Source organism: Podarcis melisellensis (genome assembly GCF_964234715.1).
Source record: "Podarcis melisellensis genome assembly, chromosome: 7".
NCBI classification, from domain to species: domain Eukaryota; kingdom Metazoa; phylum Chordata; class Lepidosauria; order Squamata; family Lacertidae; genus Podarcis; species Podarcis melisellensis.
Window position 1 is genome coordinate 84,149,515 of NC_138539.1, and position 26,702 is coordinate 84,176,216.

The 26,702-nt window shown below is 42.1% G+C and overlaps 1 protein-coding gene and 1 pseudogene across 4 annotated transcripts in view; one reads left to right on the plus strand and one right to left on the minus strand.

Moving 5' to 3' along the window:
- The window catches only part of NAA16 (N-alpha-acetyltransferase 16, NatA auxiliary subunit), a 37,299-nt gene extending 12,937 nt beyond the window's left edge, over positions 1-24,362 (plus strand). The window contains exons 9-20 of one of the 3 annotated variants that reach the window (XM_081917775.1): positions 1,190-1,296; positions 8,605-8,677; positions 8,823-8,992; positions 10,844-10,996; positions 12,962-13,090; positions 13,710-13,923; positions 15,245-15,438; positions 16,392-16,500; positions 17,957-18,055; positions 18,183-18,326; positions 21,757-21,854; positions 22,911-24,362. In XM_081917775.1, coding sequence (XP_081773901.1) covers positions 1,190-1,296; positions 8,605-8,677; positions 8,823-8,992; positions 10,844-10,996; positions 12,962-13,090; positions 13,710-13,923; positions 15,245-15,438; positions 16,392-16,500; positions 17,957-18,055; positions 18,183-18,326; positions 21,757-21,854; positions 22,911-23,111 — 1,691 coding nt within the window. In that variant the 3' untranslated portion in view covers positions 23,112-24,362. The other 2 variants (XM_081917776.1, XM_081917777.1) reach the window with 2 other exon arrangements.
- Positions 18,334-21,750, minus strand: LOC309373591 (large ribosomal subunit protein uL15 pseudogene; annotated as a pseudogene). The gene has a single exon. The product of its transcript is annotated as a large ribosomal subunit protein uL15 pseudogene (transcript).
- Positions 24,363-26,702: the final 2,340 nt, after the last annotated feature.

Consider the following 26,702-nt stretch of genomic DNA (forward strand, 5'->3'; position numbering starts at 1 on the left):
GAACTAAACCGTTGGCCCCACATACCAGCAGCATGCAAAGTCAAACCATTGTGGAACTCAGCGCTGCAGCAGAACGACTGTGAGAGAGCAGAGCAACCGCGATTTTCCCCCTGGGAGCTTGGCTTAGGGTGACAGGCCAATAACTGCCAATACAAAAGGCAAAGGGGATTTTTTGCGTGGAAGGCAAAATTGTGTGCTTAGCACAAGTACAGTGGTACCTCAGGTTAAGAACTTAATTCGTTCCGGGGGTCCGTTTTTAACCTGAAACTGTTCTTAACCTGAAGCACCACTTTAGCTAATGGGGCCTCCCGCTGCCACTACGCCGCTGGAGCACAATTTCTGTTCTCATCCTGAAGCAAAATTCTTAACCCGAGGTAATATTTCTGGGTTAGCGGAGTCTGTAACTAGAAGCGTATGTAACCTGAAGCGTATGTAACCCGAGGTACCACTGTACTAGAGCAAGACAGGAATCCCCTCTTTGCATTGCAACCTGCTGTGTCCCCCAGAAACATTACTGCTGTCGGTTGGAAGATACAGAACAGGATGGGATTCAGCACAGAAAGCTGCACCACATCGTAAAGGATTGGTGAAAGTGCTTCCACTAGCACAGAGCCACCATTTGGCCCTGTCAGATGGTTCTGTCAAATGCTGGTCACAAAACAGCTGACTTTTTTTTCTTTCTAATGTACACACATTCAGATGCTTCCTGTATTAGCATAGCACACTCATCCTTTATTGCTGTTACAAACAGCTGTAATGGCCACTAATTGTAAGGGTTCAGATATCTTCCTTACGTCATTTTTTAACAACTGTGTCGTTAAAACATCATTCTGCACTCACTGAACTCCTTGGGTATGTCATAGGTTCAGTTAAAGAATGTGCTATGTGTGTTTTTTTAAAACAACAACAGCAACCCAGTATCCTGGCAGGCTAAAAAGGCTGAAATTATGTATAAATTATGCAAATTAGAACTATTCTTCAAAACATTCAAATTTGCTCAAAAAAAAGACCAGGTACAAGTATTTCTGTCAAAGCAGAAATACTTTTTAATTTCAAATTACAATTAGATCACTGTTCTTAGCAGCATCTTTCAGGTTTTAATATAAAATTTATAAAAACTAACATGAGCCTAAATCAGTAGTGCAACACTAAGTAATAAAAATATAACCCAATGCAATTTTGTTTCTAGGTGAAAAATTTAGAGAACTAATGGATAAATTCCTGCGGGTTAACTTCAGTAAAGGCTGCCCACCTTTGTTTACCACTTTGAAATCTTTGTATTACAGTAAAGAAAAGGTAAAACTCCAATTTATTCAGTTTTCGTACAGCTTTGTGTGTCTTAAGGATAATTTACCAGTTACAGTCACTTTTCCTTTCCATTTCTCATGCCATGGTAAACTGTAGTAAATGGTTAAGATTAATATGCCTAAGAAGAGTATTTCGCTCCTTCCCACTCTCGCTGGGTGGTAGGAAACAAGCTGTGACCCTTGACTTATGCCTGAAGCAGGGATTATGGGTTGTTTCACTCCCAACAAATCATGGTCTGTGGCCAAGTTTGTACTTGGCTTATTGATCATGGTTTGTTGGAACAAAGCAATGTTCTCTGGTAACAGGAAGCCAGGGATCTAAGCAAGGGAGAACTGAGCCTTTGTAAATCTGTGTATAAATTTCATTCATCTGCCATAACCACCTGAAAATTTGATTTCGGATAAAACTTGCTATAGTCTTGTTTATCTACCCTGCTACAATTTTCTATTTTACTTGCTTACTTGGAAGTATATTCTATTGAAATCAAAGGGTGCCTACTTGCGAAATATGCATAGGATTGCAGCCTAGAGAGCTAGATGCAGTTTCTGTTGCTCACACATTGTTGACATCCGTTACAATTTTCTAAACTTTAAGACTTTATATATTTCCAATCCATGTCCTCCTAGTGAAGGATTAGTACAAAAGACAATAAAATGATTCTGAAGTCTTCATTTTCAGTAGAAAAACATGATATAAAAACTGAAAGAAAATATTGTCTAATGCATTTAATAACTCTTTGTGGAATTATGTCTTTTAACATAAACTATAACATAATCTCTAATGTTAAATATGTCGGTAGTGTCATGCAATAACAGTTTAAGGGTTATTTTAAAAACATTTTCATAATTTCAGTAGCCGTATATAAAAAATACTTCAGTGGGGTGGGTGTGGGTGTATAAAAATACAACTTAAAGGAAAATACTCCTGTTATTCTTGCAGTAAAATTAACATTAGTTAATATTACTCTTCATCTTCAGATGAAATGGCTGGCTGTTAAATAGTCAGGGAAGCCATGACTCTTTTGGAAGATGGGACTCAGAAAGCCACCTGTTGTGTGGTGTGTACACATTGTTATGAATGGGAATTCCTAAAGTAGGATATTTATGCCAAAATAAGGAGCTGTCGTTGATTTATTGTACTGTCTTTAGGAATATCTATATAGACAGCAGTTGATCAGGACCTTGGAAGAAGTCAGCTGGATGGTTTTTAAATTGAAGATGGGTTTGGAAAGTTGAAGTTGGTGGATATTTTGTGGGGTTTGGCCTTGTCATTTTGACACAATAAGATATAAAAATAGAGGATTAAGTGTTTTCAAAGAATTTTAGGTGGCAGTTTTGTTCCCAGCTAGATGCAAAACTTTAGCTGTAAGAGCAGAGGCTCTATTTTCATTTTATAATTTACACATAGTGCGCAGACAGACATAATTTACACAGCAGGATTTCCCCTTTTCTTGCTCATACACACACAGAAATCTGCCCTGGAAGATCTCCCAACCCTCAGGCATAGCTTTTTGGAGCAGTAGAGAGCATAAGGCTCTCATACCTGACCCCCCTCCAGATAAGTTACTGCTGCACACCTGGAGGAGGGGCAAGGTCAATGCAGTGGCAGAGGCACTCAGGTGCTGATGATGCATTAACCATGTGCTGACCTGACCGCCATGTCTCCCCTCTCCATCTCAGGATGCGGCAGCAGGTTGGCCAGAGGGCGGTCAGGTAAGCGGTGCAGCCCCACAGCGCCATCCACTTTGGTTTGGAGGTAGGAGGAAAATTCCCACACTGCAAGTCTTTCCCACCTGTAGAAAATGGAACAGGTTGTGTTCCCTGGACTATTTTTATAACATAAAATACATTGTGTAGTTGTTTGTGCAGATGGGTGCTCTTCTATCTGCCCTGCTCATGGATGCCCATAGCCCAGTTGTCTTGCAACAACTTTGTAAGTTGTGCCACTGGAGATGTCTGGATCTCCAGGTTGGATTAGTGCAATCACCCTAGGGCTGCATCATCTGAAGGACTGCTTGCTTGTCCTTTGAGCCTGCCCCTTCCTTGGCCCTTGCATCAGTTAGAAAGCCGCATCTTGGAGGAGGAGGAGGAGGAGGGCTGTGCAAAGCACTGATTTCCTGCTCATTTAATAATATTTATTAAAGTTTTAAAGGTTACAAAAAGAAAAAGTAAAAACACCATATTAAACAAAAACAAAACAACACATCACAATAAGGAAAAAAAGAAAAAAGAAAAAAGAAAACAGAAAAAGAAAATCCATTAAAAAACACAACGAATCTTCCCATAACTTATCTTTCATTTGCTTGTTTCCTTGACCTCCTAACACCTCCCTTTTTTGTATTCCAGTTCGGTTAACTATTTCAGCAAATCCTTTCCATCTTTTCCAATTTTTGTCCTGTAATTTATCTTAATATAATGTAACTTTACTTTCCCTCCTTTCACCAATTAACAGTCTGCTTTTTTCCTAATCCTTTATAACATTTCTGCTAAAACCACATAACTTCATTCCAACATCCTTCTAACATTCATTAATTTTACAATGTTTCTGTAAATAGTCTTTGAATTTCTTCCAATCTTCCTCCACCGACTCTTCTCCCTGGTCTCGGATTCTGCCAGTCATTTCTGCCAGTTCCATATAGTCCATCACCTTCATCTGCCATTCTTCCTGGGTGGGTAGATCTTGTGTCTTCCAGTACTTTGCGATGAGTATTCTTGCTGCTGTTGTAGCATACATAAAGAAAATTCTATCCTTCTTTGGCACCAATTGGCCGACCATGCCCAGGAGAAAGGCCTCTGGTTTCTACAAACTCTTCAGAATTCTAGCAGTCACTCCTTCAGAGTGAAATACGAAGGGTGGACTGTAAAATAAGTCAACATCAAGGTTTACGTCAAATGTGTTGCAGGTGTGTTGATTCCATTGAAGCTCAACATCATGTGTCCTCTTTGAGTAACTTAAAACACGGAGAGGCTGTGAGGAAATAATGCATGAGGGAATGACTGGCTGGAAGAAACAGCAGAAGTCTCAGAAAGTTTACTCAGGAAGGTAGGCTGACTCCCCCTGAAGACTTTTCTTTTGCCCTCGTAGGAAGGCTGGCTTTGTGCCTGATAGGAAATAATGGGGGCCTGAGGAAAGCTGTGGTAGCTGCAGAAGAAAGAGAGTCTCTTCCACAGCCAGAACAGAGGGAGAAAATCATTCTGTCTGACTGGATGAAACGTTTGCACAGGCAGAACCTTTAGCATAGTGAGATTTCACCCTGTATTCCACCTTCTGCTTCCAAACTTCAGGAGGAGAGTATCATCGTTTTTATAGCAAAAGCAGCACCACATCCACACAAATGGGAGGAATCAGCAGAAAGAAAGAAAGAAAGAAAGAAAGAAAGAAAGAAAGAAAGAAAGAAAGAAAGAAAGAAAATGAAATTTCCATGAGTGTGTTCAGATAGACGGGGCAGGACAGGGAGTTACTGTGGAAGTGAGGGGGCTGGTCTGCAAAGTTGCCCATTTTGCAGCACATGCTGCATTTGGGTTGTGAAGGCCAAACAACTGTTGGCTGTGGGGTGGGCGAGGCAGCAAAATAGGACAGAGGGTACGAAATGGGGAAGAGGTGAGTGAAGAAAGCAGCAATGGAGAAAATGAAGACGGAGGAAGAAGGAAAGAAAGTAGCAAAGAGGAAGAACGGACAGCGAGGAAACGGGAACTGAAGTGAATATAGTGAGATTTGCGGAAAGGGAAACTAGAACTTGAGAAGAGTATGGGGTTGTTTGGGACATACCAGGGATCTGTAATGTTTCACTTTTCCATGCCTGCTTGGCAGTTGTGTATACCCTAAACAGCTAGGAGGAGCTCCTCAGTGTTCCTCCTTGCCAGGCCTAGCTTGGGAATCCATCCCTCTAACCTCTATGGCAAACCTCACAGATTGAGAAAAAGCTACTGGGAGCCAGGAGGAGCCAAAGTTCATTTTTGCCGCCTTACTGAGTCCACCCATGCAGCTTGGGTGGCTCCTTTTCTTAACATCAGCTTAATTTTGCTGGGTGCCTCTCCCCCTTGCCTTCCTTTGAATCCTCACTCCCTTCCGGTCCTGCCAGCTCAGACTATCAGCCCTAGAGTCACAAGATGGGCCTTTCCCCCGTGGTTACAATATTCCCACGTGCTTCCCTGCAGCAGAGGCTTATACAGTACCATGCTAGGTGCACTTGTGAATGGGGCCTTGAGTCACAGCTCCTGTGCAAGTGCTAAATGAAATCAGTGGAGTCCTGCAAGAGCTTGTTTACATAATCAAGGATTCAGAGGTGACTGTTATGGGATAAGTTGTCACCCACAAACAAAAATTCAGGTTGTTTCCAGTGCACCTTCTTGATCTTGAGCTGTTCACTGTGTCACTGTATTTTTCAGGGGGTCTGCCTCATTTGTCAGAGATAACAAGGGACATACCTCGAAAAGATAAACCTACGATCTCTGATTCTGTTAACAATGATTGATTCAGTCTTCAGTTGTCAATCTCCATTTCACCCCTTAAGCACTAGCTTAACCGCATAGGCTGTTGAAGCAGAAAAGGGATCATGTTCTAAAAAGCAAAGCAAAAACAAGCTTATCAGTGCTCTTTTGAGTATCAGTAAATTCCATTGAGCATACCTTTAGCAAGGATGCACAATCCTCACTGAAATGAGTTATGGTATTTTTCTCCTGTGTGTGTGTGAGAGAGAGAGAATGAGAATGAGGAGGCATATTGTTTAGGGACCTATGGAGAAAGGGCTTGGCTACTTATTTATATCAAATCAGAATGCAAAATGAGCCACGTTCCCCCCATGCTTCATGGCAGGTGGACCCTTTAGCACATCACACACCCGCAGAATTAAATGCATGCGTTTGGATAGAGTGTGAGGTTTCCCCTAGCACAGCGGGGAAGACCTTTTAGTTTGATTGAGTAGGACTGTGCTATACTATCCCATGTCCTTGTGACCAACCTCTCTCTATTTCTGTGGAGGCTTCTCTTTCATTCATGAGTCTTGCCGATACCAGGGTGGTGCACTTGTCCACGAGATTTCTTGTGTGGAGGTTCGCTTACACCAAACTGTGCTTGCTGAATCCAAACTGCAAAAACATGTTAGACTCTTCTCCCCTTAACGTGTTAAGCTTTGCAGCGACAGGAAGAATCTGAAATGCGTATACTTTGAAATGAGCAGACCCTCACCCCATCAGGTGAATTTCTGAAATGGTGTAAGGCAGACTTTCAACACAGCAGTTGGAATGGTTATGGACATTCTGTGATGATTAGCTTCATCACTGAAAATGAACACTCACATTATCCAATATACTAATCATGTGCTGATCCTTATGTTGCCAGAATGGCATTGTCCACACTCCAGGGGGAGGTGTCAGCAGGTTCAGGGGAGACCCAATGTTTGTAGAAATCTGAAAATAAAACTTGAATAAAAAAAAGTAACCCTAAGGAGTGGGTGACCAAAAACATTCCAGTGGGGAGTGAGCACTCTTTTAAGTTTCTGTTTCCAGGTGAGGGGAGAGAACAGAAAACTGGGAGGGGGAAATGAAGTGTTCTGGAAGAGGGCTGGCTTGCTGGTTATTAGGGACCCCAAACAGAAGCATTCCACTCTTCAACACTTGGTTGCTCATCCCGCTTGATCTGTATAAATTCAGACACAAAATGGGCCACGCAACAGTCACCTCCAGACTGGATGATTGTAACTCGCTCTACGTGGGGCTGCCCTTGAGACTGACCCAGAAACTCCAGCGGGTGCAGAATGCCGTGGCGAGACTCCTTATGGGGTCTTCGCTGCAAGATCACATTCACCCGGTGCTATACCAGCTGCACTGGCTCCCAGTGGAGTACAGGATCAGGTTTAAGGTGCTGGTTTTAACCTTTAAAGCCCTATACGGCCTAGGACCCTCGTACCTACGGGACCGCCTCTCCTGGTATGCCCCACAGAGAAACTTACGGTCTTCAAATAAAAACATCTTGAAGGTCCCAGGCCACAGAGAAGTTAGGCTGGCCTCAACTAGAGCCAGGGCTTTTTCGGCTGTGGCTCCGACCTGGTGGAACACACTGTCACAAGAGACTAGGGCCCTGCGGGACTTGACATCTTTCCGCAGGGCCTGCAAGACAGAGCTGTTCCGCCAGGCCTTTGGCCAGGGCACAGCCTGACTCCCTCCCTCGGCAATCTTCACAGAGCTCTGGCCCAATGGTGGCCAGTGGCTTGAATTTAATTAATTTTATAATGAATGATTTTAGAATGTTGATTGTGCTGTACTTTTGTACTGTTTTATTGTTGTTAGCCGCCCTGAGCCCGGCTTCGGCTGGGGAGGGCGGGATATAAATAAAATTTATTATTATTATTAAGCTATGGATTTCTCACAGGTCTCTGGTTAGCAATTGGGGTAAGCATAATGCTGGGCTAGATGGAGGCTGCTTTAGTATATAACACTAAGCCATGGTTGCTTTAACCATGTGGTGTTCAATAAGCCACAAGTCATCTCACAGACAAATCATATCTTGTTTCTCTGAAGCTTGGTTTGTTTTTATATCTCTGTTGCTTTGGAAGAGTCTGGGGCAGACTAACTATGGTTAAGCAGAGATGCTGGGCTCTGACGGAACACCAAGCCATGGTTAAAATAATCCATCAAGAATCACAGTCCCTTCCAACTCTACCGTTCTATGATTCTATGTATCCGTGGCTTCACATTGTAGCTTGTTGCCAGAAAACAAACAGTGGTTAATCTTCTGAATTAGAATGGCTAAACAGACCATGGATTGGAGTTATTTGTGAACCAGGCCAGCCCGCTGATGGGATCCCGCAGTTTATTCTTATGTAGCTTCACCCATGTTCTCACAGAAACCCCATCTCTTTCGTGCTCTGATAGCAAAAGTCGAAATTGATTGGGTTGAACTAGTCTGCAAAAATAGTTAACAGTTTTAAAAACAATAGGGGGGAAAATAGGCAACCATTTAACCTTTATTGTAAAGAGAAAGGAAAGGGATCCTCACCGCTTTGGATATAGCGGGTGATATCCAGTGTTGGTTATACTCGGAATAGACCATTAGATCAATGGTTTGATGCCACTAGCTTTTACATGTTACGATTTTGCTCTGGGAATAAACTAGGTGCGGATTATTTGTTTTGCAAAACATAATGTATTATACAGATTTTAGTATTGTTTTAAGTTAGTTAGAAGTATTAGCACTATTCATTTGGCATGATTAGCTCTATCTGGATAATATATCAAATTGAATGCAATGTGATTTAAAGAAAAAATCAAGTTAAACTTGGCAACTATATTTTTATAGGTTTCTACGATCCAAGAGCTTGTTACTGGTTACGAAGCTTCTTTGAAAACCTGTGACTTGTTCAGTCCATATGGTAGGTTTCATTATTCACGAACTGTAGCTAAAAAGCAGCTTTTAATCCTTATTTTAGCTGTGCTGGTAGACCTCCAAACAGACATAATAATAAGTAAGCATTTTAATTTCTTGCCAAATTTTCTGACACGTATGTATCATTGCAGAAAATGGCGATCAAGAGCCACCGACAACTCTGCTTTGGGTTCGCTATTTCCTTGCACAGCACTTTGACAAACTGGGTCAGTTTTCCGTGGCCTTGGATTACATTAATTCTGCCGTTGCAAGTACGCCAACACTAATAGAGTTGTTCTATCTGAAAGCAAAAATTTATAAGGTAATATTGGCATAAATGCATCAGAAATGGAATATGTAATCAATGTGTATTCTTTTCATAGGAGCTGATAGACATTTTATGTTGAGATAAGAACAGAACCACTCTTACCAGATCAAAGGAAAACAATGCACAATGTTCTCAATGAAGCAGCTAAAGTAATGTTAAGTGCAAAACCAAAACATCTAGAAATCACAAGCATATCATTAAAAATGCCAAAAGAATTTTTGTATGGGCAAAACCCAGCTTTCAGTCTGCTTTTGTAGGAGAACGACCTTCCTAGCCACTCATAATCAGAAACAAGGTGCCCCAAGAACCCTAATATCCAGTCCTATCTTAAACTCTCAGGTACCATGTAAGCCCAAAAGAAAGCTACTACTTCTCCCTTTCTGGAACAGGTAATTTTTAGCATTTCAATTTCAATCTCTCCCTCCCTCTCCCACTCTTCTGGCTTCCTCTTGCGGCCTAGTCCCACAGCATCGGCATTTTGAACTTGCCCTGTTGTGTCCATTCCAAGCCTCCATTATGCCCTGCTGAATCCCAAGCACCCTTCCCTCTCCTTATGCAGCGATGGCAGTTCTTTCCACCTCTGTTTCCCTTTCCTTCTCCATCTCCATAGAATCAGCTAAATTTTACCCAGAGTAAAACTTGAAATTAATGAACACGATTTCACCAAGTTTACTCTTAGCTGAATATCACTCAGTGAATTTCTGTGTGGCCTGTACATGTATCCACTTGTCCCTGTATTTCTTATCAATCAAAGTGGCTTTTTCCACCTCTAGCTGTAATATGTGTTCCAACGCTGTCTACCTGCACCCCACCCACAAATTATTGGTATACTAGACCCCAGATCTTGGATAGCATGCTGCGGTTGGATCTATATGTACATGTCCATGACCAAGGCCTTAGTGTTTGCTCTTTTGTCCATGGCCTCTTGCAGCAGTCAGAAAAGGGACAATCAAAAGTAATTGTAATGGTTATAGGGGTTGCTCGTGCGTAAGTTGCCGCTGCTCCCGGCTAGGTTACCTGGTTAAACCCTTTCTGTCTGGACAGCCCTTCACTCCGTGGCTGTTTCAGTCGCTGGCAGAATCCGTCAGTGGGCGTTTCTTAAACCTCTTCCAGCAAAGAAGTTCTTTGACGCCAAGTCTCCGCCTACTCTCCCTGCGCGGAAGTCTTCTGCGCAGGGTGGGTGTGGGCAGCGGAGGACCCGTGCTCTCCCCGCTGGTCTCCGGCGAGGAGTCCTGGAGCCCCCTCGCCGATTGCCCCATCTGTCCCCCTTTACCCCTGGTGTTACGCTGATTTCCTTCCCCAGCCGATGAGCTGCCTCTCTCCCTGCTGGGCCCTTCTCCAGCATCGCTTTGGAGCCTTGCCTCCACCTCTAACTCTGATGGCAGTTCCCTGACAGTAATTCATAATAAATTGTTCATACGAAATGTTTGTGATCATCGTCTTTTTGTGGAAGCAAATAGTGGGCTTGGACTATGGAAATGGTTTTTGTTTTCAATGTAAAATGTGAGCAGCTCTCACTCAAGGTTAGTAAAGGTTCTGTGCTTCTTCCATACTCAGATATTTAATGCTAACATAATTTTGCCAGACCTGTGAAGCTTGACATAGGCCCTGAAGTCTGAACATGATCCTTTGTTGTTAACTTGTTTTTTTTAGTTTTCATCGGATCAATATCTTCAGAGCTACGATTCACACAGCGAAGCATAATAAGATTGGCTGTGATTTGTGCATGCAAAATGTTTCGGAAAGGGGAGATGCACGTGCGTGTTACAGTTCTCAGAGCTTACACAATATGCCTGTTACTGACATTGAAAATTAAGTATAAAACTCTTCCCTTTCCCTCAATAGCATGTAGGCAACCTAACGGAGGCTGCCAAATGGATGGATGAGGCGCAGTCGTTGGATACAGCCGATAGATTCATCAACTCCAAATGTGCAAAGTATATGCTGAGAGCAAATATGGTGAAGGATGCAGAAGAGATGTGTTCCAAGTTCACACGGGTAGGAGATATATTTTAAATAGAGGTTGGTTGCGTATTTGTTTTGAAAATTTCCTCTGTCAGTTTCAGATTTATTTATTTATTTATTATTATTATTATTATAAGTCATTGGTAGCAGAATTGTATGATGCAGGAAAAATTCACCTAACTTCTATTTGAGCCAAGATAATAGTACTGATGAATTTCCAGGAACAGAATAGTTCTATTTCCCCCCTGTAATCTTTAAATATATTTTAGCTATTTCACTGCAGTATGAAACAGCTTCATCATGAGTAACCCTGTCACAGTAAATGAATTACTCATGAGGAGGCTGGAAGTTTTAGTGGGAGCAAATTCCATGTCCATAGACAGGTGTTTCCCAACCTTGGGTCTCCAGCTGTTGTTGGACTACAACTCCCAGCATCCCTAGTTAGCAGGAACAGTAGCCAGGGATGATGGGAATTGTAGTCCAAAAACAGCTTGAGACCCAAGGTTGGGAAACACTGGACTAGCCAACTAAAAGTCAACATTTTTCATTAAGATGCATAGGCTAACTTGGTGGTGAAAGAAATACAGGCATCGTTACTACTGAAGACTACGTTTAAATTTCGTAAATTATTAAATAGACTGCAGGCTACAATCCTGTACCCATTTACCTTGGAGTAAGCCCAGTTTAACTCAGTGGGACTGGCTATTGGAACTGTATGTGCAAGATTGCATTGTGAAAATCTTTGAAATGTCTTCCCATTCAGGCAGTTCTTCACATTGCCAATTTTTCCATTGGCATTTGACCTTTTGTAAGGTCTCCGTTCATTTTGACTGGGAAGCCCAGCCAGATGGGCGGGGAATGAATGAATGAATGAAAAATAATATAATATAATATAATATAATATAATATAATATAATATAATATAATATAATATAATATAATATAATATAATATAATAATATATACAATACATTACAATATACAGTCACATTGTATATTACAGTACGGTGTTGAGTGGTTGCCTTGATGACCACAGAGGGAAAGGTGTTGTTCAGATTTGCTTTTCTTGGACCTCAGTCCTTTAGCCTCTTACCTAGGAGTAAGCCTCATGGACATGAATAGGACTTACTTTTGAGTAGCTATGTATAGGATTACCCTCTTAGTGTTGCACCTCGTGTCTTCACTATTAAAATTCCCTGCCTTCTTGAGCTGTCAGTCATTAATTAAACAAGACCACATTTATAGCTTCTTGCACACAGTGTTTGCTACTACATGAGAAATATTGTCTGGTCTTCTTAAGAACACCTCCCTTATCTCTGCCTCTCTTACAGTGAAAGTGCCCACATTCTCGTTTCTGTATGAATGAAATATTGCCCTTCTCACAGACTTTCCCCTTAGCTGAATAGAAAAAGTATGCATTAGGTAAAGCCTTGGGAAAAGGGTAAAGAATAGGATACTTTATAAGACTGGGGGTTGCCAATATGATGCCCTCCAGGTTTTGTTGGAGAACAACTCCTGTCACCCGCTGCGTGACCATGGATTGTGGTGGTCAGGGCTATGGCAGTGGCTTGGTTCTGCAACATCTGAAAGCGCCACATTTGCTATCCCTGCACTCAATAATTGAAAAATCCAGAAATCAATAATTATCTTCTTTTTAAAAGGCATCTGAAGGCAGCCCTGTTTAGGGAAGTTTTTAATATTTAATGCTGTATTGTTTTTAACACTTGATTGGAAGCCGCCCTGAGTGGCTGGGGAAACTCAGCCAGATGGGCAGGGTATAAATAATAAATTATTATTAATTATTATTATTATCCAAAGAATCATATCAGTTATTTATTGTTAAAGCATTCTTATAGGATATCATAGGGCTGTGTGTGTGTGTGTGTGTGTGTGTGTGTGTGTGTGTATGGATAGATAGACAGATAGATAGATCTCACACATATACATATAAATTTAAACGACTGTTGATCCCACACAATACTTTTTTATTTATTTCAGGAAGGAACTTCTGCCATGGAGAATCTGAATGAAATGCAGTGCATGTGGTTCCAAACAGAATGCGCTTTAGCTTTTCAGAGACTAGGGAAATATGGAGATGCCTTGAAAAAGTGCCATGAAGTGGAGAGGGTAAGTAGGTAAACAGATTGCTTTTTCCTGACTACCGCTTCTCTTTGTTAACTTGCCACCTGCTTTAAAGTTGCCGAAACACTTATTTCGAAAAAGCTGTAAGCACACTGTCAGGGAACTGCCATCGGAGCCAAGAGGAGAGGTAAGGCTCTCCAATGATGCCGGAGAGGGAACTAGCAAGGAGAGAGGGAGAGCTTCCGCTGGGGAAGGAAATCAAGGTGACAACAGGAAGAAAGGGGAGGCTGAGAGTACTTCGGAGGGAAGGCTCCGAGACTCTTCCAGTGAGATCAGCGGGGAGAGCACAGGACCTCCGCTTGGCACGCCTACGCTGCGCAGAAAGCTTCCGCGCAGAGAAGCTAGGAGGAGACTGGGAGTCAAGGAATTTCTATGTTGGAAAAAGTTCAGGAAACGCCCACTGATGGATTCTGCCAGTGACTGAGACAGTCGAGTTTTAAGGGCTGTCAAGCCAGGGAAAGGTTTAGCCATACAACCAACGTGGAGCAGTTTGTGGCTTACACACAAGCAACCCCAACTCCCATTACACACACCTAGGAAGCGGCCTTATTTGTCCATCTAGTAAACTGCATCATAAAAAATAGTGTCCTCTTTTCTTTTTAAGCACTTTTTTGAGATAACAGATGATCAATTTGACTTCCACACCTACTGCATGAGAAAGATGACACTCCGTGCCTACGTGGACCTCTTGAGGTTGGAAGACATTCTCAGGCAACATGCCTTCTACTTCAAGGCGGCTCGCTCAGCAATTGAAATCTACCTGAAGCTATATGATAATCCGCTAGCCAATGAAAGCAAAGAACAAGAAGTAAATTCAGGTATTGAAGCAATAATTAAGATAGTGTGAGTATAAAAAGCTTTGTACAGAACTGTTCACTGCTGAAAATGTAAAGCAGCGTTGGTGGTATATGTAAAGGAAACTTATTTTATATAGGGCTGGGGAGAATCATCTGCCGAAATGGATGTTAAAATAGCTTTATAATCAGTGCAGTATTAAGAATTTAAAACAAGGATTGCCAGCCTTTTTGTGCCCACATACACATTTGAAAACTGGGAAAACTGATTGCCACGCATACACCACAACCATTGAACACACCTAAATCTGTTCTGTTGGCTGCTGCAGGCACCAAGTTGATGGACCCTGATCCAGCACAGAATTTAGATGGTTGAAAATCTTCATTTTAGGGTTGTTGTTTTTTTGAAATGGTTTTTATTTGATTTTACAAATATAAATTTATAACAAAACCAAATACATATCCATACAGAGAGATTTCTCTGAATCTCAATATTTCCCCCCATCCCCTCCGTGGGGCCTATTGTCAACGTTTTCAACTGCATATTACCGCATTTTTCGCTCCATTGGACGCAGTTTTTCCCCTACAAAAATTGAGGGGAAATGTGTGTGCGTCCTATGGAACGAATGCAGGCTTGTGCCATAGCTGCGCGCAACCCCTCCGGCAGGGAGAGGCTGCACAGGGCTATGGTTTCTTTAGCTCCACGCAGCCTCTGACGGCAGGAGAGTTGTGCAGTTGAAGGAAAGGTAATGGTAGAACTTTTAGCCGTTAACTGAAATGTTCTACAACAAAACGCTTTCCTCTGGTGTTCACAGAACCACGTGTCATTTAGATCACTGCAGAAAGGAAAATCTGTTGTTGCTTCAAGCAGCAAAAGCGTTCACATATGATGCTTCTGTTTACTTCCCTGTCAGAAAATATAGTTCTCTTAACTCACTGATGCTTCTGTGCATACACAGGCTGAGACCTATATAAATTTATAGGAGTTCACATTTTTCTCCATTGTGCAAATTGTGGTTTATTCCTACAGGCTGCTTCCTATCTTTTAACCATAGCATATCTACCTCTTATCCCAAAATTGCTACGTTTTCTTGAGAAATTTTGATGAGGGACCTTGCCAAAATGTTTCTGAACCTGAAGCGCATAGTGTGTACTGGAGTGCTTATAGCTAGCTTTTAAGAATCCTGAAGGTTTATTTAAACAATAAATTAAGAGTTACTTCTTTTATTTGTTTATTTTGTGTTTTTGTATTGTAAAATTTAATGAAGTGATATTTAAATATGACACTATATTTTTTAATAAACCCAGCATTTCGTATGGTTTGTAAATCTCCTATTACTTGTAGAAAACCTTTCGGCCAAAGAACTTAAGAAGATGCTTAGTAAGCAAAGACGAGCACAGAAGAAAGCTAAACTGGAAGAGGAGAGAAAGCATGCAGAGCGAGAGAGGCAGCAGAAGAACCAAAAGAAGAAGCGAGAGGAGGAAGAGGAAGAAACCAGTGGTCCCAAGGAAGAATTAGTTCCTGAAAAACTGGAAAGGGTAGATTTGTTTCTCCTTTTCTATATTTGTTAATCATCGCATATTCAAAACCTTCTTCACTGTGCCATATCAAACCAAAATATTTACAGGAAGGTTGGGGTCAGTTAACTCACTGGCCTGACATGTAGACCGCACATATGATGTTCACAATCTTGGATTCACATGTGCCGCTTTGTCTCGAATGTGCCAACTGATCAAGCACATTCTGGGGGATGTACGTGACTGATCAGATGACAGACACATTGTACATGCTGGAAGAGGGGCATCAAGATCAAAGCAAGCATTTTGCTGCTTTCTTCTGAACTTTTAAGAGTTCTGTGAAACTTGGTTTTGCTCACATAATTCTCTTCCACTGGGCTCCTGTTCCAAACCTTTCTTGGTATCATGTTTGTTCAGCAGAGTTGCTTTTAATTCCTTCCTGTGTTTCGTCTATTGAGTGTTGTTCTCAAGAGTAGGCTTTATGGTCATACATTTGTTCCCTCAACTTTGTCCCATCTTCCTTGCTGCAGGAGAAGTGAACAGTCACATTGGGAAATCCCCTGTCTGAATAACAATGGGGTCATTTAGGTAGGGCATTAAGTTCTCTGCCCAGTGATGATGACAAAGCAGGGAGCCCGTTAACCTGAAACTTGCTTTCAGTTTCCCTCTATAGGGTGGATCCCGGGGAGAAAACGAACAGCTGTTGGGCATTTTGTAATTCCTAAAGTACCATTATATTGTAGTTGTTGGGATGGCTCAAAGTTACGTCCAAGATGCCAAGCTCCTTCTTAAGTATTTATACAACTCAATCTGTTTCGTTGACTAGCTGTCTTTTGGAAGGGCGGGTAACTATGATAAACACTATTAAATACATTGTGTGCAAAAATACATCAGTAAGATTATTGCAAGCTTGATCTTTAGAGACTTTTTTGGTATGACTTCAGTTTATAACTAATTTGAATTTCTTTTGGCAGGTTGGCAATCCATTAGAGGAAGCTATTAAGTTCCTTATACCACTTAAGAATCTTGCGGCTGATAACATAGACACACATCTTTTAGCATTTGACATTTATTTAAGGAAAGGTAAAGTATATGTAATTGTGAAACAGGATTGTGAAATAACAGGATGATTTTTTCATAGTTACATGTGTAGATTTATCCATTATTCGGTAGTTTTCAGGTTACCTGTCTGCAAAAACACTAGTCATCTCTGGGCTTGACTTACTGGGTTTTCCATTGTCTCACCTTGGTCACAACTGTCCGGCACTGCTGCTCAAATTATTCAGTTTTCTTATTGCTCTCTGCACATAATGCCTGTCCTTAAATCCCTGCCCTGGCACCCTTTTTGCTCCCAGTTTCTGCGCAAGCTTCTTATCAAGACCTCCCTCTCCCCCCACCCCCTTGTCTCTCCATTTTTATATACCAACATATTCCTGTATTTTGGTTTCATTGGTCCAGCTCCACAATCCTCGGGTGTCCAAAGGTCTCCTGCCACCTCAGACAACACCATTTCTTATTTCCTGCCACTTACGCCTGAAACTTCCTCCCCATCGACCATCTCCCCTACTTCATTCAAATCCTCCTCCTCACCTTTTCTGTGATGCTTTTGCTACGCTGTCATCATTCTCATAACCTTCTATGACTTAAATAACTTCGCATTCAGCCCGTCTACCCCTGCCTCCATTCACCTGCCCCTTCTCTGTTGTCTGCCTCAGGCCTGTTTCTTGGTTGTAAGCCCCTGTAATGGGCTGGCTGGGCACAGAGGAGTGGTGGGAGGCATCAGCTGGGGGACCTGCAAGAGAATCGCAGAAGCTCAGAGCCAGGGGACTGGTGATGGAATGGCAATGAGAGGTCAGAGGGAGAAGAAGGAGCAGATTGGGGGGGGAGGTGTCAGAAGCAGAAGAGGTAACAGGCTTTAGCGAGCAGGAAGAAGCAGTGGCAGAGAGCAGTTCAGACTCGGAGGCTGAAGCAGAGGCTGGAGAAGATGGTCAAGAGGCAGAGGGGAGACAGGTTCCTGAAGAAGCCAGGGAGTCTCCCCGTCCTGCTGCAACCACTTCTCTCCGCCTGGTCATCTAGAACACGCAGAGAAATGAAGAGCAGAACAGAGATTGGCTGTGCACAGACACAGTCTATGACTGCTTGGGAAAGACCCTGGAGAGCAGGAGCCTTGGAGAGCAGTGGGGCCTTCAGTCTTTGCAGCTGCCTCATTCGGGCAAGATCTCCTGGGAAGAGTTTCTCGGACCACTAGGCCTGCGCTTTTGGGGCTTCTCTGAATAAAGAGTTAACTTCTCTGACACTGTATTTTTTTATTGCTGACCCACATTTGACTTCAGCTCCTGGCAGCCCCATAGGGCAGGGACTTGGCCTTGCCTTGTTCGTAAGCTGTCAGGTGCATATATAAATAATAGGGGTCTCCTTTATTTTGCATGTGACACATGAGTGAGAGTGTGTGTGCAGAATGGTTGTAACACAGCAATACAAACAGATTATTCAAATGTAAATAACATCATAAAAACTAGTTCTTTATTCTTGTATGCAGGAAAGTTTCTCTTAATGTTGCAGTCGGTTAAAAGAGCTTTTGCTATTGACAGTAATAACCCGTGGCTACATGAATGTTTAATTAAATTCTCCAAATGTGGTAAGTATATGATAAATCTGCTGTATATGATAAATCATGCTGTAAAACTGTGCTTGGAACACTGAGGTACAGTCTTGTCAGATGGTAACAACTATGTGCTTTGTTGTTGTTGTTTTTGCTTTTTTAGTGTCTGATCATAGTAATTTGCCAGAAATTGTGAACAAAGTCCTAACCCAAGAAATGCAGAAGATTTTTATTAGTAAAGATTTGGAAAGTTTCAACGAAGAATTTCTCAGACGCAATTCTACCTCCATACGGCATCTGCTGTCAGGTTGGTTTATTTGTGTTTTAAAGGATGACATTATGCCAAGCCTGTGTTTTATTGTAGGACTTGAAGCAGGTTCAAGAGAAGAGCCCTGCTCCACAGACCAAAGGTCCATCTAGCCCAGGACTCTGCCCCTGACTGTCAGCATCGCCCTTGAGCCAGTGTCACCAACTGGACTCATCCACTCAGCCCCGACTGGGCTAGGTGAGCTGGGTAGCACTTCCAGAGACCACCTTCTGCACAGGAACAGGTCCAAGTGCTGTGGACTCACAGCTTAGAGTTGTGAGCACCGGAATCACTCCCACAAGAAGACAGTCGTCGCACAGCAGAGTATAGCAGAGCATAAACGACTCGGAGAGCAGCTCTGTAGAATATCTTCTCTATTGTATCTACAACTAAATACACAACTATATACAGAGCTAAATGAGGTCTAAACGAAAAAGCTGAACTGCACTGAGTGTCTGCAGCTGCTCTTAGCAGCAACCTTATCTATACACACGATCTCTCTCTAACACTTAGTCTCTCTCTCTCCGACACTTTGATGTGAGGCTGGAGCGGAATAAGTAGAGAGCAGAAACAGCCCCTCCTCTCTGAAGAATCAGCAGAGAACATCAGCAGATTCTTGGATATGGGAGGGGTGAATTCTCCTCACTGACAACCATAAACCTCTGGGAGGCTCCTAAGAAGGCTTGAAGGCAGCCTGAAGTTGGTCAGGCACCATGAATTCAAGTTCTTTAAGGTCCTCTGTCTTCTAAAGCTGGTGACAATCGTTGAGATAAAACAAGATGCTCTGGCTCATTACAGACTTCCTGGTTTATTCACTCCATACCCTCCAAGTGTCCCTATTTTCCAGGGACAGTGCCAAAATTACGAAAGCCATTCCGGATTTATTATTTGATCCCGGGATGTCCCTGTCCTCTGCCTATGCTGCCACCGCCAAGCTTCGGGAGGAGGAGGCGGTGCTTGGCTTGAGCTGTGACACTGCAAGGGAGCATCCCATTTCCTCTCTCTGGTCGCTGGTGCTAGCCTCATCCCTTGGGCTGCTCAAAGTGGCTGCTGGAGAGCAGGCAAGGAGGAGGGGCTGTGGAGGCCCACCCAGCCTGGTGTGACACATCGGCTCTGAGGCGCAGACAGAGGGCAGGGCTGCCCTGGGCAGGAAGAAAGGGGAAGCGGAACAGAGTGCAAGGAGTCTTGATTTTTCTTTTTTAAGCTGAGACGATGTTTATTTAAATCTGAGCACATAGAGAAGTGCTAGCACACAACCTCCACCAACTTCTTTTATTTTTTCTTCTGCTTTTCTGCTGAAGAACTTTGCTTTTGCAACTACAGGCTGCTTGGGCAGTTTCCCCTTGCCCAGGACTGTATAATAACCTGAGCGCACAACATCAATTACAGGTGATAATCCGGCTAGATTTTTGGCATACTTGAGCCTTGTCTGCTCACTAACAAGCGCCCACAGTTTTTCCAGGTTGACGGGGGGACAGAAGTGCTGGTTTTTCTTCAAGTGGTAATCCTTTCCCAAATAACCAGGATGGTATCTATCAAAGTTAATTTTTGTGGTGGTTCAGACCTCCAGCATTATCACATCCTCCAGGAGGCTTTCTATGCTTACCAATACGACCATGGCCATGGCTGACGTGACCTCACAGTTTCCTGGTCTTCCTCAGCCTTGAAGGCATCTTGGCGGCTCCAAGGAGATAAAGGAAAAGAGCGCTCCTCTCGCGAGATTTCACGGAAAGGAAGGAGTCTTGAATTTTAAAAACAATGCTTTGTGTGTCCGTGTCTAATCTTGCCCCTTTCTAAAATTTATGTATTGGTTTGTGTTTATCTTTCTGCAAATTTACCAAAGAATAAAATAAAATTGGGATTAAGGGGTTTTCGCAGGACGGTGGAGGGGGCATCTCTCATCTGCTGTTGCTCCACAGCCATTAGTATTCAGAGGCGGAGTACCTCTGAACATGGAGGTCCCATGTAATCAGTATGACTCATAGCCATGGTACATTTCTTCTCCATGAATTGGAGAATTTGGCAAACACTCCAGCTGGTGGCAATGAACTCCATAACTTGGGTGAAGCAGCCCTTCCACCGTCCGGAATGTGCTGCTGGTCAGTTTCATTAGATGATTCCTAGCATTATCACTTCCAAGTTCAGAAGGAAGGAAAGTCTAAATCAGACAGGGCCAAACTTGGCCCTCCAGATGTTTTGGGTCTACAACTCCCATCATCCCTCGCTAACAGGACCAGTTGTCAGGGATGATGGGAATTGTAGTCCCAAAACATCTGGAGGGCCAAGTTTGGCCATGCCTGGCCTAAATGAAGACTGAGAACTTGAAAAAACATTGCTAATTGTTGTCTTCATCATTTTGCAGTTTTATATATGTGTTTAGTCTACCACCAGTCTTTATGGGCTGAGGATTTCCATATCTGTCGTCCCCATTGTCTTCTATTATTAGAATGCCTTCCCCCATTACGTCTTCAGGTCTTTCCCATGGGGTTTTCTTACTCTATTATCTTTTTCTTTTGTGTGGTGTCTATTCTTAGTGGCTTCCGAACTGTAACTCACAATTTCAGGTCGTTAGCATGGATCTTGCTACATTTGCTGCCCTTTAAAAGTCATGTTTATTGTTAAATACACAGCCAAATTACAAAGCTAAATTACTTTAATGAGGTAACTGTGGGTAATTGAACTTAATTTTCTCTTGTCTTCATTAATTGCTTTAGTACCTGTGGCAAATAAAAAATATATTCAGATTTTCTGTCATGGTTCGCCTTTAATTTAGACTTATTGGAGTTCAACGTGTAATGGTTGCAGTGAGAATTTGAAGTCAAATACCCGGTTCTGAGTGAAGTAAGGTTTTTTCCCCTCCCAGAACCTCAGAATAATTGAGGTCATGTTTTGCTGGCTTCTCTCTGGCCCTACTGCAGCTTAGGCTGGACCTAGTGATATAAAATGGGGTGGCCTTTGATGACAGTGCACTGGTACCTCAGGTTACATACGCTTCAGCTTACAGACTCCGCTAACCCAGAAATAGTGTTTCAGGTTAAGAACTTTGCTTCAGGATGAGAACAGAAATTGTGCTCTGGCGGCGCGGCGGCAGCAGGAGGCCCCATTAGCTAAAGTGGTGCTTCAGGTTAAGAACAGTTTCAGGTTAAGTACGGACCTCGAGAACGAATTAAATACTTAACCTGAGGTACCACTGTATGGGTGAATTTACTTTCTTGAGCTTCTTTGAATCCAGTATGGTGGACTTTGCTCTGTTGTAACCTGCTGATTTGACAGTCCTTGTTGCCTTGCTATGATTTCAAGTTTGTTTTTTGTTTTTTTACAATGTGCACAATGCATGTTTAGCGTTAGTGAAAACTGAAGCAAAACATATCATTAAGTTCTCCCTTTGAACGGTTTCCCTGTTCATAAATCTATGCCACTTCTTTTTCAGGTGCTAAGATGATGTATTTCCTGGACAACTCAAGACAAGAGAAAGCTATTGGCATTGCGACTAAACTAGATGAAACGATGATAGACAAAAATGTGAAGGTAATTCATTATTACGATTGTGAAACTGAAGTTTCTAGATAGTATGCTGTTGTGAATAGTGCATGAGGTGACATGTACATGAGCAGGTGTGGGGAACCTTTAGCCCATAGGTAGGCAAATTATGGCCCAGGGGCCGAATCCAGCCCAATCGCCTTCTAAATCCAGCTTTCAGACGGTCCAGGAATCAGCGTGTTTTTACATGAGTAGAATGTGTGCTTTTATTTAAAATGCATCTCTGAGTTATTTGTGGGGCCTGCCTGGTGTTTTTACAGGAGTAGAATGTGTGCTTTTATTTAAAATGCATCTCCTGGTTATTTGTGGAGCATAGGGATTTGTTCATTTCCCCCCAAAAAATATAGTCCGGCCCCCCACAAGGTCTGAGGGACAGTGGACCGGTCCCCTGCTAAAAAACTTTGCTGACCACTGCTTTAGCCCTTCTATTAAGTGTTTTAAATTTGTTGTTAGCCACCCTGAGCCTGGTTTTCTGAACTGGGAAGGGCAGGGTATAAATAAAAAAATTATTATTATTATTATTATTATTATTATTATTATTATTATTATTATGTTGTACTGCAATTCCCATCACCCCTGGTCATTGGCCATGCTTGTTAGTGCTTATGGGAGTTGCAGTTCAGCCGAAGCTTATCCACTCCTGTATTAGAGGATAAACGGGAAGGTAAACAGCGTTTCCGTGCGCTCTGGTTTCCGTCACGGTGTCCCGTTGCACCAGAAGCGGTTTAGTCCTGCTGGCCACCTTACCTGGAAAGCTGTCTGTGGACAAAGGCCGGCTCCTTCAGCCTGAAAGCGAGATGAGCGCTGCAACCCCATAGTCTCCTTTGACTGGACTTACCTGTCCAGGGATCCTTTACCTTACCTATTAGAGGATAACACATGGAAGAAAACAGTATTTTGACTTCCAGTGGAAAAGAAAAAAGATTGCAGCAGCAGCAGCAGCCCTACACTTGAGAGAGGAGCTAATAGGGAGGGGTGTTTCTGTTGGGATTATTTTGTGGAAGACACCCCAACTTAAAAATAATCCTTTTTTTCTATCTTCAGACTTTAACAACAGTTTTGGAATCCTTACTTGATGGCAGCTTTGGAGTCAGCCCCGCCCAGAGTGATGAGTATCGGCTGGCCTGCCACAAACTCTTTCCTTTAGCATCTGCATTTGTCTCTCCCACGAAGGAAGATGATGGTAGCTTTGCCTCGATCAATCATACAGCCATTCATCACAATGTGCTGTCCAATGAAATTTAAAGCCGAGCAATGAATGGGATTGTGCTCTCTTCCAGACTGGTTGACCATAGTTCAGGGTTTCGACTTCCGAACACATTGGAAAAATTCAAACAGGCAGTTGAATGAAAATGTCCTGTGCTATGAGCTCATTTCTCTCAACAGGAGCTGCTGATATTTATGTAGACATCTATCTCTGCATAATACTGGTTATGTTTATATTTGTACAGTTATGGATCTTTTTATCCAAAATCATGGACACAAGAGATTGACCATTCACATGAATGCTGTTACATACTCAAATAAGTACAGCCACTTGGATTAGCAAACTTGGCAAGTTAAAAGGGTTATCATACTTGTCCATTGTTTTCAGCTTTTTTATTTGTTTCTTTCAAAGCACAAATCCTAATTATGGGTGAGGGCAATTTTCTGTTTCTTTAAAGCATTTTATGGAAACTGTGCTTAATTCGGAGAGCTTATTTGTGTTTTTAAATTGGTATGCTTTTTTTAAAAAAAGCTATAACCTCCTTTTTCTCGTAACTATTAGTTTGAACTGTTTATTAAATATTTTTGAACTATTGAATACCCGCTATTACTGTTTAGATACTTGTTTCTTCACCGCTTACAAATTTTGAAATATTATTCCACTTTTTTGGGGGGGCGAGGGTACGACAACATAGAATGTGGCCAATCCCAGATAATATGTTATGTTTAAATATGATGCTGAGCTCTGTTAAAACTCACAAGAAGTGAACTTCAGTTTTTGCTGAAGTATTGATTTAAGTGCTATAAAGCAATTAGTGGTTAATATTTACTTTAACAAATTTAAATGAGCACAATTAGTTTGTCTACAAATCACAGTTAATATTTTTCTTTGTATTTTGGTGCATTAATCCAAATGGATTATGTCTACAACATATCAAAGTTCTAAGTCAACCATCTTAAATGTTTTACTTCATGGCATCAATGGCTATTCATGACAACTTTATATAAACTGCTGTCCAAACTTAAAATACACCCTGGCTTGTACAGAAAATCCATTTTCTGAAAAATAATCGAACCAGTTTATTTTCCTTTTTATGGTTAATGTAAATATTTAAGTAATATTACTTAGGCCCTATGCAAAATCCAAGAAGGGAAGTTTTATCAAGACAGACAGTTACCTTGAAGACAGTCTCTTCTGACATCTGTTTAGAATCAATAGTTGAATGAAAAATTCACTGTAAAATAATGCCAACTGATGTAATGCTGTAATAAATTATTTTGTACACATTGGCTCTGGTTTTGTGTTTCTATATATATTGAATGTTTATTTTTACGGGGCCGTGGTGATGAAATCTTTCTTTTAAAAACTATGAAAATGATGACCACAGGATGCTGCCTTAGATCAAATCAGACCATTGCTCCATCTAACTCAATATTGTCTACTCAGTCTGGTAGTAGCTCTCTAAGTTTCCAAATAAGATAATTTCCCCAGCTCTTATCTGAAGACAACAGGGATTAGAAATTGGGGCCTTCCGCATTCAAGGTAAATGTTCTACCACTGAGCTGTGGAATTTTTGAGCCACATGTTGACCTGGAGGGGGTTTCTAGTAGATCAGAACTTACCACCACCATGTGATGGCCCTGTCTGTCAGCAGTGGTTTTCTAAGGCAGAGTTTATCCATCAGGTTATTAGGAAAGATCCACATCTCTCATTAGTAAATGTGTGTCAACAACAATAAGAACCTGAAGAACAAGCCTTGTTGGCTGATGGACACTTGTTTCACCTTTGCTAAACATTGGAGAGACTTAGAAGGAAGACTGATTGATTGATTGAATTTACCATATATATTGCCCTATACCTGAAGGTCTCACAAGGTTTACACAACCTCCACTGGTTTAATTTAGCTCTTCTTTCAGATCCAAATGCAGAACACTGGGTTTTGTGAAGGTTTCTCTAGGGTTTCGGTGTTAACTAATTCTAATATCCATTGTGGGGTCTTCATGAATCTCAGATAGTGAGAAAGGAGATATGTAAGAAGTCTCTAAAGAAAACAAGAAAGGCAAAATAGAGTTTTAAAAACAAATGCACGCATGCATACACACATATTCTATATTGCTTTGAGGAGCTCGCTTCCAGGTCACCGATTCAAAACACAGCTTTTAGCATTTGTTAATTATTATGTTAATGCCTCTCTGATTTCTTACGTTAAGATGCCTTCTTGGCTCCCGCTCAAGTTCTGCTGTTAGACATCTGTTCACATTACAAAATCCACAATCGTAGTGAAGTTAGACTGCCAAATTCAGTAGCAGCTTCTGGGTTTGAATTTATCCGATTCTTGTAATATGATGTAATAGAAGCAGATTGGTAAAAGCTCACTTTCTTGAGTTACCTGCTAAGTCACAGACTTATTTATCTATTTATCCCCTTCCCCTTTTTATGATGATTACCCGCTCTGGGATCCCACAGCTAATTCTTCCCTGATCTCTTCGCTGGCCCAAATAGAACCAATTTAGCCAGCTAGATCATCTGGTGATCACCTAATGTTTATTGGATGGATTTTCCCCTAAATTGATTTTTGAATTCTGAATTTATTGTTATTCACATTTTATACTGTATTTTAGGCAGTTTTTTGTTGCATCAATTAATGTTTTAAATTTGTTAGCTGCCCTGAACCTGGTTTTCTGAACCAGGAAGGGTGAGGTATAAATAAATTATTACTATTATTATTATTATTATTATTATTATTATTATTATTATTGGCATCCTATGGAATAAAAGTTCTCTTGGTACTTACAGTAAGTAAATATAAAAGCAATCATTTCTTGACTGGAAGTTTCTTGGGGTGATTATGTTTGCTTTGCACTGAAAGAAGGGAGTTGTTGTTTAGTCATTTAGTCGTGTCCGACTCTTCATGACCCCATGGCCCAGAGCACGCCAGGCACTCCTGTCTTCCACTGCCTCCTGCAGTTTGGTCAAACTCATGCTGGTAGCTTCGAGAACACTGTCCAACCATCTCGTCCTCTGTTGTCCCCTTCTCCTTGTGGCCTCCATCTTTCCCAGCATCAGGGCCTTTCCCAGGGAGTCTTCTCTTCTCATGAGGTGGCCAAAGTATTGGAGCCTCAGCTTCAGGATCTGTCCTCCCAGTGAGCACTCAGGGCTGATTTCCTTCAGAATGGATAGGTTTGATCTTCTTGCAGTCCATGGGACTCTCAAGAGTCTCCTCCAGCACCATAATTCAAAAGCATCAATTCTTTGGCGATCAGCCTTCTTTATGGTCCAGCTCTCACTTCCATACATCACTACTGGGAAAACCATAGCTTTAACTATACGGACCTTTGGCGGCAAGGTGATGTCTCTGCTTTTTAAAGAAGGGAGTACTGCACATTAATGCCTGCTCACCGCAGCTCAGCCCCCTGACCTTGGCTTTCAGCAGAAGAGCTGGAGGGAGATCCATGGGGCAGGAACATGCGGCGCAAGGAGGAGTCGGGCAACAGGGCCGCTCAGTCCCAGGAAGGAGCCTCCAGGGGTACTGCTGTGCACTTGCATGCTCACTGTTCAGAGCTGCTCCTGGCTCCATTGGGGGGTGGGGGCAGAGCAAGTGGACCCCTTGGGCATGGAGGCAAAGCACT